Genomic DNA, 13,039 nt, shown 5'->3' with positions numbered 1-13,039 from the left:
AATAGTCGTTATATGCCATCTCTGTTTTGCTCCGTTAATGGAAGCCGGTAATAGCTGCCATGATGAGTCTTGAGTTTCTAGTTGATTTAAATTGCTATGTTGCCACATTAAATTAATTTAAACACTGGATGTTTGGCAAAGGCTATGTGCAGATATTTATGGTTTTATGTTTCCCAGCTGGAAGTTCACCTTTTGTTTCAATAGCCTACCATCTGCACTCACAAGGGCGGGAAGAATACAATCACAGAAAGAAAGAAAAAATAGGAAAGCTTCTGCTTCAGGTACTATTCCCCCACCACCACCAATACAAAGTTTCCCATACATTGTTGTTGGCATAAGTCTGTCTCAAGAGACAAAGGAGGCCACCTCTAGGGGTGAAGTCAAAGTGCTGCATTAGCAGCACTTGGGACCAGGGCCGGCCCTAAGGCAAGGCTGGGTGGCGCAAGGCGCACGGCAGCCGTGCTCGGAAACGGGAGGGGGGGTGCCGGAGGGATAGTTCGCGCCAGGGCGCCAGGGCACCGGCTATGCTTAAGACGGCCCTGCCTGGGACACAAGCTTGGGCAGTGTGTCTGGAGGTCCTGGGCTTCCCAGACAACAATGCCCCCTCCCAGCCTTGCAGATGTGTTTCAAAGGAAATCTGAGCAAGGCGTTTGGCAGTAGCTTGGCTATAGGAGGCGGCAGCATACACCAGATTGGTGTAGGGTTTACTCCTGAAGATATCCCGCAAGGCAGCAGAGGCATAGGATGAGAGTTTTTCTTCTCCTAGATGGGCTAGCTTCCCAGGTGGGCAAGCCCCACCTGCCCCTCACTTCCCTACACAGCACATGTAGAAACCACCTCCTTGACTGTTGCATCCACTACCAGGGCCGGCTTTAGGCTCCCTTCCGGTGGCGCAGGGCACCAGGGCACCGGGCCACCAGGGGCGCCGCTGCGCCCGCTGAGAGGCGTGGCTGAGGCTGCCCCAGATGCGCCTCCACTGTTCAGCGGCTTCAGGCCGCTCTCCGGAGGCACACTGGGTGACGCAGTGCAGCTGTGCCCGCGGCAGCCCACCGCGCTGGGAAACGGGGCGGGGGGCGCTGGAGGGATCCGGCGCACCAGGGCGCCGGGCATGCTTAAGACAGCCCTGTCCACTACTGATCAATTCCACTCCATCCACTGGAGCCTCTTTGCATGCAGGGGGACTCTGCTACTCCCTGGGGGTTTGAGACCCATCAGTTTCCCTCACCTGGTTTAGCCAGCCAGTTGAAGCCATTTCCCGGGGTGTGTGGGGTGTTAGGGAAGGGGAACTGGTGGGGGACATGTCATGCTCATTCTGGGCTAATTTGTCCACCTTTGGTCCCCACCCTGCACTCAGCTCCCACCTGTGGCTTCTATAAGCTTCCCACACAAGACAAATGGCATTTACATGCTCTACACTATGTTCCCAGTACAGTCGTACCTCAGAAGTTGAACAGAATCAGTTCCAGAAGTCCATTCAACTTCCAAAGCACGGCTTTTGAATGGCTGCTGGAAGAAATTATTATACCTCAAAAATAATAATAATCCCCCTCTCCCCTGTACTTATGGAGTCAAACTTCATACCATGCCTTTATCTGATTGTGTCTTGGTGTCATTTAGGGAAGATCAATTTTATATATGATGAAATTATTTCATTGTTATTAGAGATTTTGTATGGATGGTTTTTTGTTTTTTGTTTTTTGTTTGCTGAACTGATTTTACTGTTCTTTCCATCCCATATATTCTGATTATATACGTTGTGATCTTTTCTGTGAACCGCCCTGAGACCTCCGGGTATAGGGCGGTATATAAACTCAATCAACCAAGAAGATAAGATAAGAATATTAAAAATAAAAATAAAATAATTGGGCCTTCAAGGCGGCATTCTGTTGTCAACGGCAGCCAGCAATGTCCTTCCCTGTTATATATCCATGTGTTATGATAATGAAAGGTGTATCATTTTTAAATATAGAATCAATTTAATAATCATATCAACAAATCTGGGATAGCTAAGCCAGTAGCTCCATTTGGCACGCTGGCTGAGACATGCTCTGGTTATTTCCCTGAACTCCTCTCTTTCCAGTTGCTTCTGCTGTTCATGGTCTGGGAAAGGCTCCCAAGTCTGGAGGGTGGGATAAGGTACTGTATGTGGAAAAGCCATTGCCTATCCTAATGGACAGAACGCCTCTCTCCTGTCACAGTTCTTCCTCAGGAGCAGCTCTCTTATGAGGGCTTCCACGGCTGGAGGACAGGGCAAGGCGAGTAGAACAGTCACTGACTGATTAAAACCTCCTCAGGGCCATAGCTCTCCCCCGAATACTCTAGCAAAGATCCCAAGCGGGGGGGGGGGTCCTGCTGATTTGAGTTTGACAAGTACAGCTAAGGGAAAGGAGGGGCTGGGGGATACTTGTTTTGTTTTTTTAGGAACTATTGCTTGTGTTGTTCCCAGCACTTCCCATCTCAGCAGTATTTGAAATTTGCCAGGTGCCAATAGCCTTTTGCACTTGCGAAGTCTCCACCATCTGGAGCTGCATGCCTGGGGATCCTTGGATCTAGAGTATTTTCACACCAGCAACAAATCCTGTAGAATTCTTTTCCATAAATACCAGACTACATTCCAGTTTTCCTCTCAGCCACAGTACATCATCACCTCAACCTGCCCTGCAATAGGAAGACTAAAAGAATGGTTTGCATTTGCAGGACAACATATTCTAATGAGTTGTGGGGGATTGGCTGTACACCTGAGCCACCTTCTAATTCCAGGATCCAGCAAAGGGGATTCCAACTAAACATCAGAAAGGATTTTGACAGTGAAAACAGTGTCCCACGAGAGGTGGTGGCCTCTCTTTCCTTGGAGGATTTTAAGCAAAGGTTGGGTGGCCATCTGTCATGGATGCTTTAGTTCAGGGGTGTCCAAACCTTTTTCTTTTTTTTCTTTTTTCTTTTTTTTAAATAATAAATTTTATTTATAATCCTCACACAGCCAAAAACAGAGAACAACAAACATTTCAACATACACACAAAATACATACTCTCAATCCAAAATATCTCCAATACATTTCTATTACATCAATTTACAAATCAATAAATAAACTATTACCCCCTCCCCTCCTTTCATTCCCCTCCTCCCCATCCCCACCCGTCCACATTCCCCTCCCACTCCCATCTCACCAATTTTACTTATCTTACTAGTTTTTGATGACACTTACAATTTGTATGTCACCCATATTAATAAAGTCATTATTTCTCCAAATCGTTTTGCTGTTGTTGTTTTTTATTAACGTTATTATTTTTCCATTCTATATGTGTATGTTTTATTAGGGTTTATGTGCTGTGTAGGGGGGTGGGATGGGGAGGTGGGCCTAATTAATCTTCTATATTTCAACTTGTTTTGTTCCTCGGACTTCCTGTCATTCCCCAACGTATTATACTACGTTTTATAGCATTGAACGTACGTAACATAATACCTTTCTCTGTATCAGATGTCAAATGCGTTCTTAATCCTTAGTGCATCAATAATTTGCTATCAGTCATTTGCTTCTTCTCGCCAATCTTCAATTTCAATCCAGTACTAATATAGGCAGTGTACCTTTACTATATTTTTCTACGTATATCTTATACTTTTCCCACTTTGTAGCAAAATTTTGTTTTGATTTGCCCCTGAAGCTGTTAGTTAGACAGGCCATTTCGACCAATTCTTGTAGTTTAGCTTGCCATTCCAAGATTGTAGGAACCTCGGTCTCTTTCCAACTTTTGGCGACCAGAATCCTGGCCGCCGCAGTCGCATAAAGAAATATTTCTTTCATTGGTTTCGGTATTTCTTTCCCTATTATGCTTAATAGTAGCGCCTCAGGTCTTTTTTGAAATGTTATTCCTAGGATCTTTTTGATTTCTTCATAAATTTGTCCCCAAAATTTTTTAATTTTCTCACATGTCCACCACATGTGATATAGGGTGTCCAAACCTTTTTCAAAGAGGGCCAGATTTGATGAAGTTAACATGCATCAGGGCCGACCAAAGCCGTTCAGCTTTTTTAAGGATTTTAACCCAGGAAATAAACTGCCACAGAGGCCGGATTAAATTGACCGGCGGGCCAGATTAGGATGGACTTTGGACATACCTGCATTAGTTGGACCAAACCAGTGGTTCCCAATTAGGGGTCTGGGGACCCCTGGGGGTCCGCGGAACATACCCAGGGGGTCCACAGCACCACCCCCTGCCAGGGGCTCACTTATCTTGTTAAATGCCCAGCCGCTGTTCGCAACCAGGGCCTGCTTGCTGGCAGGGGGGAAACTTGTGAAAGGGTTGTTGGATGGCAAGTGAGCTGGGATTTGGTACAAACCTCTGACACAGTTTCTTAGGGTTCATGTGATTGGAGGGGAGGGGGGAGTACAAACAGCTCACCTGCTTATCATTAAATAAAAATGTAAGGGATTCCTTCCCCTTGCTCTCTACTTTTTAATTGAAAATAACTTCTAATTTCTTTCAGGTTTAGAGAACTCGCCCACTGCTTGTAGGAAGGGTTTTCAGTGAATCTTGCCTTATGTGTTTGGCATACATGTTTCATCTTGGAAGCCCAACAGGGGAAATAGCCAAGCAAATTTCCACTCTGATTAGCACAACCCTCTGATGATTTAGTTTAATGCTAGGACTGGGCAATACTTTCTTTTCAACATCGTGAAATAGCAGCAGCTAAATACTGGTAGATCACAATGACTGGAATCTCTCTCAGCTGCTTCTTCCTATTTCAATAGTCCAGGGCAAGAAGAAGACAGTTCTGCCAGCTAACAACTCTACACAACTGTAATCAATGTGTGGTAAAAACCCTACTAGCATTTTTACTGGAAAGGAAAAACAAAATGGTTCTCTAAAACCACACAACGGAGCAAGAAATATACCGTATTTTTCCGCTTCATAGGACGCACCTGACCATAGGACGCACCTAGTTATTAGAGGAGGAAAACAAGAAAAAAATATTTTGCTCTGGCTTTTGCGCATGCTCTGACTCTGCACGGGCTCTGGCTCTCACATTCGCTCCATAGGACACACAGACTTTTTCCCTTCCTTTTTGGGAGGGAAAAGGTGTGTCTTATGGAGTGAAAAATACGGTACTACCAGTATAGTTAACGTCACAGCTCTTTTGGGGTTTCATGTGGAATAATGCCCCAGGCACACCAGATAACAGGTGCCCAGTAGCCATAGAGCTCTTCCTGAAGACTTGTAAATAGCTACAATTGCCTGTGGCAAATAAGAATCTCCTCCAGGCAAAAAAAAAGCTGTCATAAACCGGAAGAGTGCTCTCCATCTTGTCCTAAGTTACAGAAAAGACACAGGTGACAACACGTGCCCTTCACAGATGAACAATGGCCAGCCAGATGCCCATGGAAAGCCCACAAAACAGAACCAAGGAGAAGGATGTCAATATGCCAGCATTGACATGCAGGTTCATCACCTTACCTGCAGACATTTAACTTTTAGAGACCAAGGGAGGAAGCTGTAACCTTAATAAAGGCAATCATGCTCACAATTTTGTCAGAAGACATCTCCAAGGACGGGAAAAGAACTACTGTACAGTAAGAGTTTTCAGTACTGCAAAGCAGGGACATGTGCTGATTTAGTTCTTTTGATCAGACATGATGCTATTTTTCCATACTGCTAACTGTCCTGAAGCTTAGATCCTAGGACACAAAGGGTGCAGATGGACATCTGGGTGGGTAAGGGACTTTAAATCACAGCAGAAAATGGCTTTGCTACTTGATCCAGACTCCTTGCCCCAAGATTTAACTGCTTCCTCTGGAGACCTGAGAAGGCAGCTAAATTCCTAAAATGTCAGGACAGAAACCCAGTGACCTGTCTATGTGGTGCTGGCATTGTCTACTTTCAAACTTTGCTCACTGGAAAGCAGAGCTGAACCCCAAGGGTGAAAAAGTTGGGTGTCCCCAGTTCAGGGAAACAATGTGTAGCCAGAGTTAACAGTGCTCAGGTGCCCTAACTGAAGACAGCTGCTGTCCAAGACACAGCCACTATTCCACAAGGATGGGAGGAAGGTTTAGATTACAGGCATCCCCAAACTGCTGCCCTCCAGATGTTTTGGCCTACAACTCCCATGATCCCTAGCTAACAGGACCAGTGGTCAAGAATGATGTGAATTGTAGTCCAAAACATCTGGAGGGCCAAAGTTTGGGGATGCCTGGTTTAGAGAAAGCTGCTCATATGCTGGTAATACAAAGCCCCGAGGAATCTTAATCTCAATAGTATATTCCACACAGCATTCAGAGAACAAAGGCGCATAGATAGACAGTGTTTGGGACATGGGAGTGTACCGCTTATAATTTGTAAAATTGCTCTGAGATAAAAAAGAGTTCTATAAAGAACTGAAGGTTTCCATTTACTGTAATTGGGATATCCCAGATCAGAACAGTTATTTTATTAAGTTGCCTCCCAGAAAGCTCTCAAGTGGATACTGCTGATTTAGTTTCTTAAGTCAACTTCATTCAAGCAAAGCAGTATATCATTTATATACTACACATGTCGAACATCACACAACCACTGCCTTCATCAATTAGGCATTAGTATTTTATGTGGTGGAAGATCTTCACAAACATCTTAATTTTCCTACAACCAACCTGAATGGCAAACCATTATCATTTATCTCCACTTTGAAAATGGAGACCAAAAAAAATGTTATCATAAGTATCATTAAAGTGGTTTAACTCATCAGCCTCCATAAGCCTGACAAAAAGGTGAGCTTTTGCCTGGTTTCTAAAATAATATAAAACAGGGGTGATATTCACTTCAATGGGGAGGCCATTCCACAGATGGGAAGCTACCGCTTGCTGCAGTAACAGCACACCAGACTTACAAGAGGACCTGATGGAGGCCTGCTATACTATACATATTACTGCACAAAGCAGACTCACATGCGAACAGGGAGAGATGAACCTGCAGCATAATGAACTGCCCTAAAAATTTTCAGATGGAAGACAGTATTATACAAATTTTATCAATAAATATATGTTTCCTAAGAGCAAGTAGCAAAACACACAAAGGGTAAGTAATGTTTGACAATCCCTTACCACGTGCACTGCCAATTTTGAGGCAGGTGGTGGCAAGGGGGTGCTGAGTTCTGCAAGACTCACACATGTGGCCAAGAGGCTTCCAAACATCACACCAAGTGGGGTGTTGGCTTCCAGACAGGAGCAGCAGGATTTACATACCCTGAGTTAAACATTGAACGGCAGCTGAAATAGATGCCCTACAGGCAAGCAGTTTCAAATTTGCCCTGGTCATATCCTGCTCCTGCCGCAATAGCTTAGGAATATGAAGCAGTGATCACCCGCAGAACTATGCCAGACAATAACGTGGTTTTCTGGAAAAACTTGAAAGAATCCCCTAAACAGATTGAGATCATATTGGTCATATATAACTTTTAATTTTGTAAACGGTAAGTGTGGCACATTAATTTTTCATGTTTGTCTGAGCCAAAAGATTTCATTAGGAAAAATAGGCAATAAAGCACCCTTAGCGTGCTTTAAAACTTACTATACTTGAAAATTTTATTTATTGGAAAACTTCCAATAAATATCATTTAAGCCATACTAAGGGTGCTTTATTGCTTATTTTTCCTGATCTAATGTTTTGGTTCAGAAATTTACAACACTTGTAAATATTTTAAGATAATTCAACAGCATGGAGTTTCTTTATATTATTTAGATTTAAAGCAGGTGAAATATGGAGTGATTAAAAACCATTTAACATATTAATTTTAGTATAACCAAAATGCTATACACTAGGTATTTACCACATAGTCATCTGAGGTGGGGGGGGGAGTTAATGACAACTTTGAAACTGCCCTGTATGACAGCAGTTTTTGAAATTTGCCAGGCACCAGGCACATTTGGCACCTGGTTCTCGACTGCTTGCAAGCCAATGAAGATGCCTGGGTACCAGCATGGCACCTGACATCTCTACCATTTGGAGATGCATGCCTGGGGATCATTGGATCGGGACTGTTTTCACACACTAATATCCCAGCCTGTAGAATTATATCAGTTGTATTTTATCTGCACAATTGGAAGGAATTTCTGGAAGCAAAATGCATTCTGTGCAGCCTGAGCAGGAGCAATCACCCAAAAGGAGGTGGTCAGAATAGGCCAATATATGTGGCAGTGTTAGAAACGCAGATATATCAGCTAGGCACTAAATGGCTCCTTAAACCAGGGTTACAGTCACCAAAATGGAATGCCTAGTTGTCATTTTGGGGCCGGACAGCTCGAAAGTCATCTTTTTCAATACAAGCTTTTGGTTCCAATCAGAAATTTGTTCTGATTGTGCAGATAAAATATAGTAGATAGAATTCTATAGGATGCGTTGTTAGTGTGTGAAAGCAGTCCAGATCCAAGGATCCCCAGGCAGGCACCTCCAGATGGTGATGTCAAGGTGCCTGCCTGGTGCCCGGGCATCTCTGCTTGGTCGCAAGTGGCCAATAGCCAGGTGCAAAATGTGCCTATGTGGACTGTTCCTGGATAAAGTGACTTTCCTTCTTTAAACTCTTAACCTGGCTCAAGGCTGTCATCTGAACTAGCCAGATGTTTAACTGAGAATCAATTACTGTCGGTCCATCATTCAAAACATAAGAGCTGTCTTGCCCAGGCAACTAGACATTCCATTTTGGTGTCTGTAACCTTTGTATAAGGAGCCATTCTACAGTGTAGAACGCATCCCTAACTCTGTACCCCTCAGAGCGGAGAGGCCCTCCACAGGTCCCCTGTACACAAGCAGAGACATCATGGAATTCCTTGGCACAGCTCAGAAGCCTCATCGCTGCTCAGGATGGCAAAGAGGTGGATGGTAGATGGGATGTCAGGAGAACTATTAACTGGGTTATCTTGCAGGGCGCCAGGGCACCCTGAAAGTTGTTGAGCTTTTTTTTTTCTTTTTACAGAAATGCCCCAAATACTCAATTTCTCATTTTACTTGCTGACGATCCAGGACAAACACCTGCCTCTCGAGCGCCTCTGTTCAACCAAGTCCCCTTCACCTGTAAAGTCGCCTCTTTTGAAAAAGTTTTAAAAGGGGGGGGAACTCCTCATTTATACATGCTGAACCTGGAAATGAATTTTTAAAATTCAAAAATGCCCCAGAATGGTAAAGGAAAGATAAGGGGAAATATGTACTTAATACAGTTGGAGAGCATAAAACAGTTTGAAAGTGAAACTTTCAGCTGCTATGTAATACTGTAAAGAGTCAGCAGGCACCATAAGCAATATTCAGGCACTGAACACCCTTCCTTTCAAGCTTCATTGCTACTGATCACCCATCCCTAAAATGCCACCCTCTTAAAGATGGAGACATTACATAGAACCTTAAGTTTATTTGAGTGAACATGTTGAAAAGGAAATCTTGGGTGTGAAGCAACACAACTTGTCCTGAAAAAAAATCATCTGGGAAATAAAAAAGGAACTTTGCTGCCCGTATATGGACCTTTGCAATTATTAGGGATAACTGCAGGGTGAAGCAAGCATGGTTGGGTTGGGTGGGAGGTGGAAGATTCCCAAGGGCATGTAGGAGCTACTTAAAATGAGACATTTCACCACATGCTTGTTCAACAGACCAAGAAATAACCATCTTCAGAGTGCTCATACCTTGGGATGCAATCCTATACATACCTACTAGGAGTAAGTCCTACTGAAATCAGGAAGACTTGCTTTTCAATAAATGTAGATAGGATCAGGCTACACAATTAAATTCCCCACATAATGCTACTGCACATGTTCAGAGATAAACAGTAATACTAGGCATTTATATGGAGCATTTGGAATATTATCATTATTTCAGTAATCTTTTAAAGCCACCCCTCTAAAAGGTAGGAAAGTAGATGTAGCCCAATATTACAGATGAGACAACTGAGGCTGAAAACTATGGCTTGTCTAAGGCCATCTGGGGAAGGTTCGGGGTGTGTGTGTGGCAAAATATGAATTGGCCACTGCAGAAAAACAGCTCTCAGAAGAGATAAATTGTGCCATTCCTGCAATAAAACTGAGTAGAAACTTGTGGTACATATTCAATCTGTATTTATGACCTTGGTGCAACCATATCTATGTCCCCTGGGAAATACATCTCACAACAGAGGAAGGACTACTGTATGTTGAAATTGGTGCTTTGCGATTTGAAGCATATTTCCTCAGAGGGAAACCATCCACTTTACGGTATATGGGACCTATTCCCTAAGCAGCCTAGCAACTTACATGCTCACTTAGAAGCAAGAGTGCACAGGATTACAGCATCAGTAATTTTGAGATAAATACATTGCTGGATTTTTTTTTTATAAAAAAAAAGTACAGAGAGTTAAATGTTTTTAAGATGTGACAATGCCCTTTCTGGCTAAATGGAAATGTATATTCAAATATTTTCAAAAGCAAATTTTGGAATTAGCTCACTGAAACCATGCTTCCTTTTTCATAATCTGAATGAACCCCATGGCCACTAAACACAGAACAACCTATTCTGTCAAATGTTCAAGAGAACTTTGAAGGAAGTTTGAAGTTTGTTAGGAAGAAATGCAACTTTGCAGCAGAAATATCAAACAACAAAACAGTCCCCCTCTATTTATTTATTTATTTATTTATTTATTTATTTATTTTATTTCATAATATCTATACACTGTTTGATTGTAAAAAGCCTAAAAGCCATTTACAAAAAGATTTTTAAAAAATTAAACCGAGAAAAATTCACAGCCCTATTTCAAAACATTAAAAAGTTAAAATACTAAAACAGATTCAAATTACCTCAACTTTCTAAGGATCTGGGTAGGCTTGCCTAAACAAGAACGCTTTTTATCAGGTGCTGAAAAGAGTCCAGTGAAGGCGACTGCTTGATCTCACTAGGCAGGGAGTCCCAAAGTGCAGCCACTGGCACACTAAACAATTGTATTCTTACAAATGTGCAGCAGTGCCAATTCTATCCATTCTAGGCAACCAATAAGTAAATTAATCAAGTAGCAAATGTATGTAGTAATAGCACCATAGTGCTCAATTGACATTTTAAAAATAAGCTGCTGACAAAGGTTGTTTCACATTCACTCCTCTCCCTTCCCTCCTTTGTATAGTGATCTCAAAATAATTTTGACATTAGCCTTTTAGCTGTCAGAATGTCACTCAGACTTATCACCTGATGCTGGACGTTAGTAAGGCACCCTATAAAAAGTGTTAAGCTCAAAACACAGAGCTCTTGAGAACCAGCTCCCCTTCCTTTGGGGCTGCAAACATACATACCTCTACTCTGAAGCAAGTCTCACTGAGTTGAAGGGGGCTTACTTCTGAGTAAATAGGAAAAGGATCACATTGCACAGCCACTCAGAAGTAAGGTTACAAGTAACTCTGTACTGTATGTACTTGGGAGTAAATCCCACGGAACAAGTGGGACTTACTATCAAGTAAACATACATACGCTGCTCAGGATTGGAACCTGCCATAAACGGCTTTATATTTAGAAAGGGTGGGGGGCGGCATCTCTTTTAAACTGCAGCAGCTTTACTTAAGAATTGCAGTTTGAGAGTGTGGAGGAACTTCTCCTCCGAATACTACAGAAACCTCATGCTGACTTCAGAGATCCCTGTGCAAAGCAACGCACCAGCTGTGTAACAAGAGTAAACCCCCAGAACTCGCCTTGCAAATAAACAGAAAACAAGCTGGATTTCTCCCTCCGTTTATCCAGACGGATCAGGGTCGACCTCTTTTTTAGACGAAGAAACAAACCCAAGGTTATAGGAAAGGGAGTCTCGCCGAAGCCAGAGGAGGAAGAAAATTAAGAGCCCCGTGTGCTTATTTCCGCTCTAGGCGACTCCTTAAAGCGACCGAGGATTAAATACACAATTGCATCTTTACTTTCGGGGGGTGGGGGACATACATTATCAGCTCTAAGTACGTTTTAAATCAGGGTTTTTAAAAACGAGCTTTTACCTTGATACAACACTGGCCAGGACCCTCAGACATGTCTCAGAAGAGGAGGAAATAAAGAGACCAGGAAGTTCTCGTCTTTCTTTTTTTTCTTCCCTTTCCTCTTTCCTTTCCTCTTCCTCCAACCCCAGCAGAAATCCTTTCCCAGCCAACCGCAGGCGTTTTAAGAAGTTCCTCCGATCATCTTTCCAGAAAGACAAATCCACAAGGATTGCAGCCCATCTCTGCCTGGGGAGATGCGCCCTGCATGCTTCAGTTTTGCATTTTTTGTTCTGATGAGATACGAAAAGAAGAGGACGGGAATTTGATTTTTCTGATTCTTTTTTTTTAAAAAAAGTGTTTTGTGCTCCCGAAGAGCTGCAGTTTGTTTCTTCTTATTCCGTCCCTTCCCCCTCTTGCGCTCTCTGCCCCGTGAATGTGGGAATTCTCCCTTTCCTGGAAGAGAGAAACTGAAAGGCAGAACTGCGAAAAGCGGCTCTTCTTCGCTCATTGATCTGGAGAGTTTCTGGGTTGAAAAGTGACGCGAGTTCCCAGCACTGAGCTCTGCCTCTTAAAGGAGCCGGATCCACCAGGAAATTTAGAAAGCGGGGGGGGGGGGACCTAGCTCAGATTACAGGGAAATAAATAAAAGGGATCTTGTGTGTGTGAGAGAGGAGGAGGATCGGCAGTCACAAAAGCGCGCTTCACATTCGTGGAAAAAACTGCTGAAGTGAACGGCGAACTTGTTTTACATTTCCAGACTGGCATGGAAATGGGAGCAAAATTACAATAATGCCACTTTCAATCGAGGAAACGAGAAAACGGCGCAAGGAGATGCACGGGGATTGGTCTGGTCAGTTTACTGCTGCAAACCTAGCATATCAGGTTACTGGATGATGCTGCAGTCCTCAACACGGAGCAAATCCTGTGGAACTCAGGGAGACTGACTTCGGAGACATACGCGTAGAATTGCGCAGAGGCTGCCAAGTAGGGCTTACTGTCGGGTGTTGCGCGTGCAGGCTAAGGGCGCGATCCTATCTACCCGACTTGTAAAGCTGCAATAATAGATAGAGGTACTACTTGGGAGTAAACCCCGCTGAGTTTGG

At 43.3% G+C, this 13,039-nt stretch overlaps 1 protein-coding gene across 2 annotated transcripts in view; it reads right to left on the bottom strand.

Moving 5' to 3' along the window:
- Positions 1-12,699, bottom strand: part of ETV6 (ETS variant transcription factor 6) — a 121,150-nt gene extending 108,451 nt beyond the window's left edge. Inside the window, exon 1 of one of the 2 annotated variants that reach the window (XM_035137312.3) lies at positions 11,958-12,699. In XM_035137312.3, the coding sequence (XP_034993203.1) occupies positions 11,958-11,990 (33 nt within the window). In that variant the 5' untranslated portion in view covers positions 11,991-12,699. The remainder of the gene's footprint in view (positions 1-11,957) is intronic. The other variant, XM_060275160.2, reaches the window with a different exon arrangement.
- Between the last annotated feature and the right edge of the window lie 340 nt (positions 12,700-13,039).

The sequence above is a fragment of the Zootoca vivipara genome, chromosome 5, assembly GCF_965207765.1.
Source record: "Zootoca vivipara chromosome 5, rZooViv2.hap1.1, whole genome shotgun sequence".
NCBI lineage: Eukaryota > Metazoa > Chordata > Lepidosauria > Squamata > Lacertidae > Zootoca > Zootoca vivipara.
The sequence above is the reverse complement of the archived record's forward strand: the minus strand, read 5'-3'. Positions and strand labels throughout refer to the sequence as shown.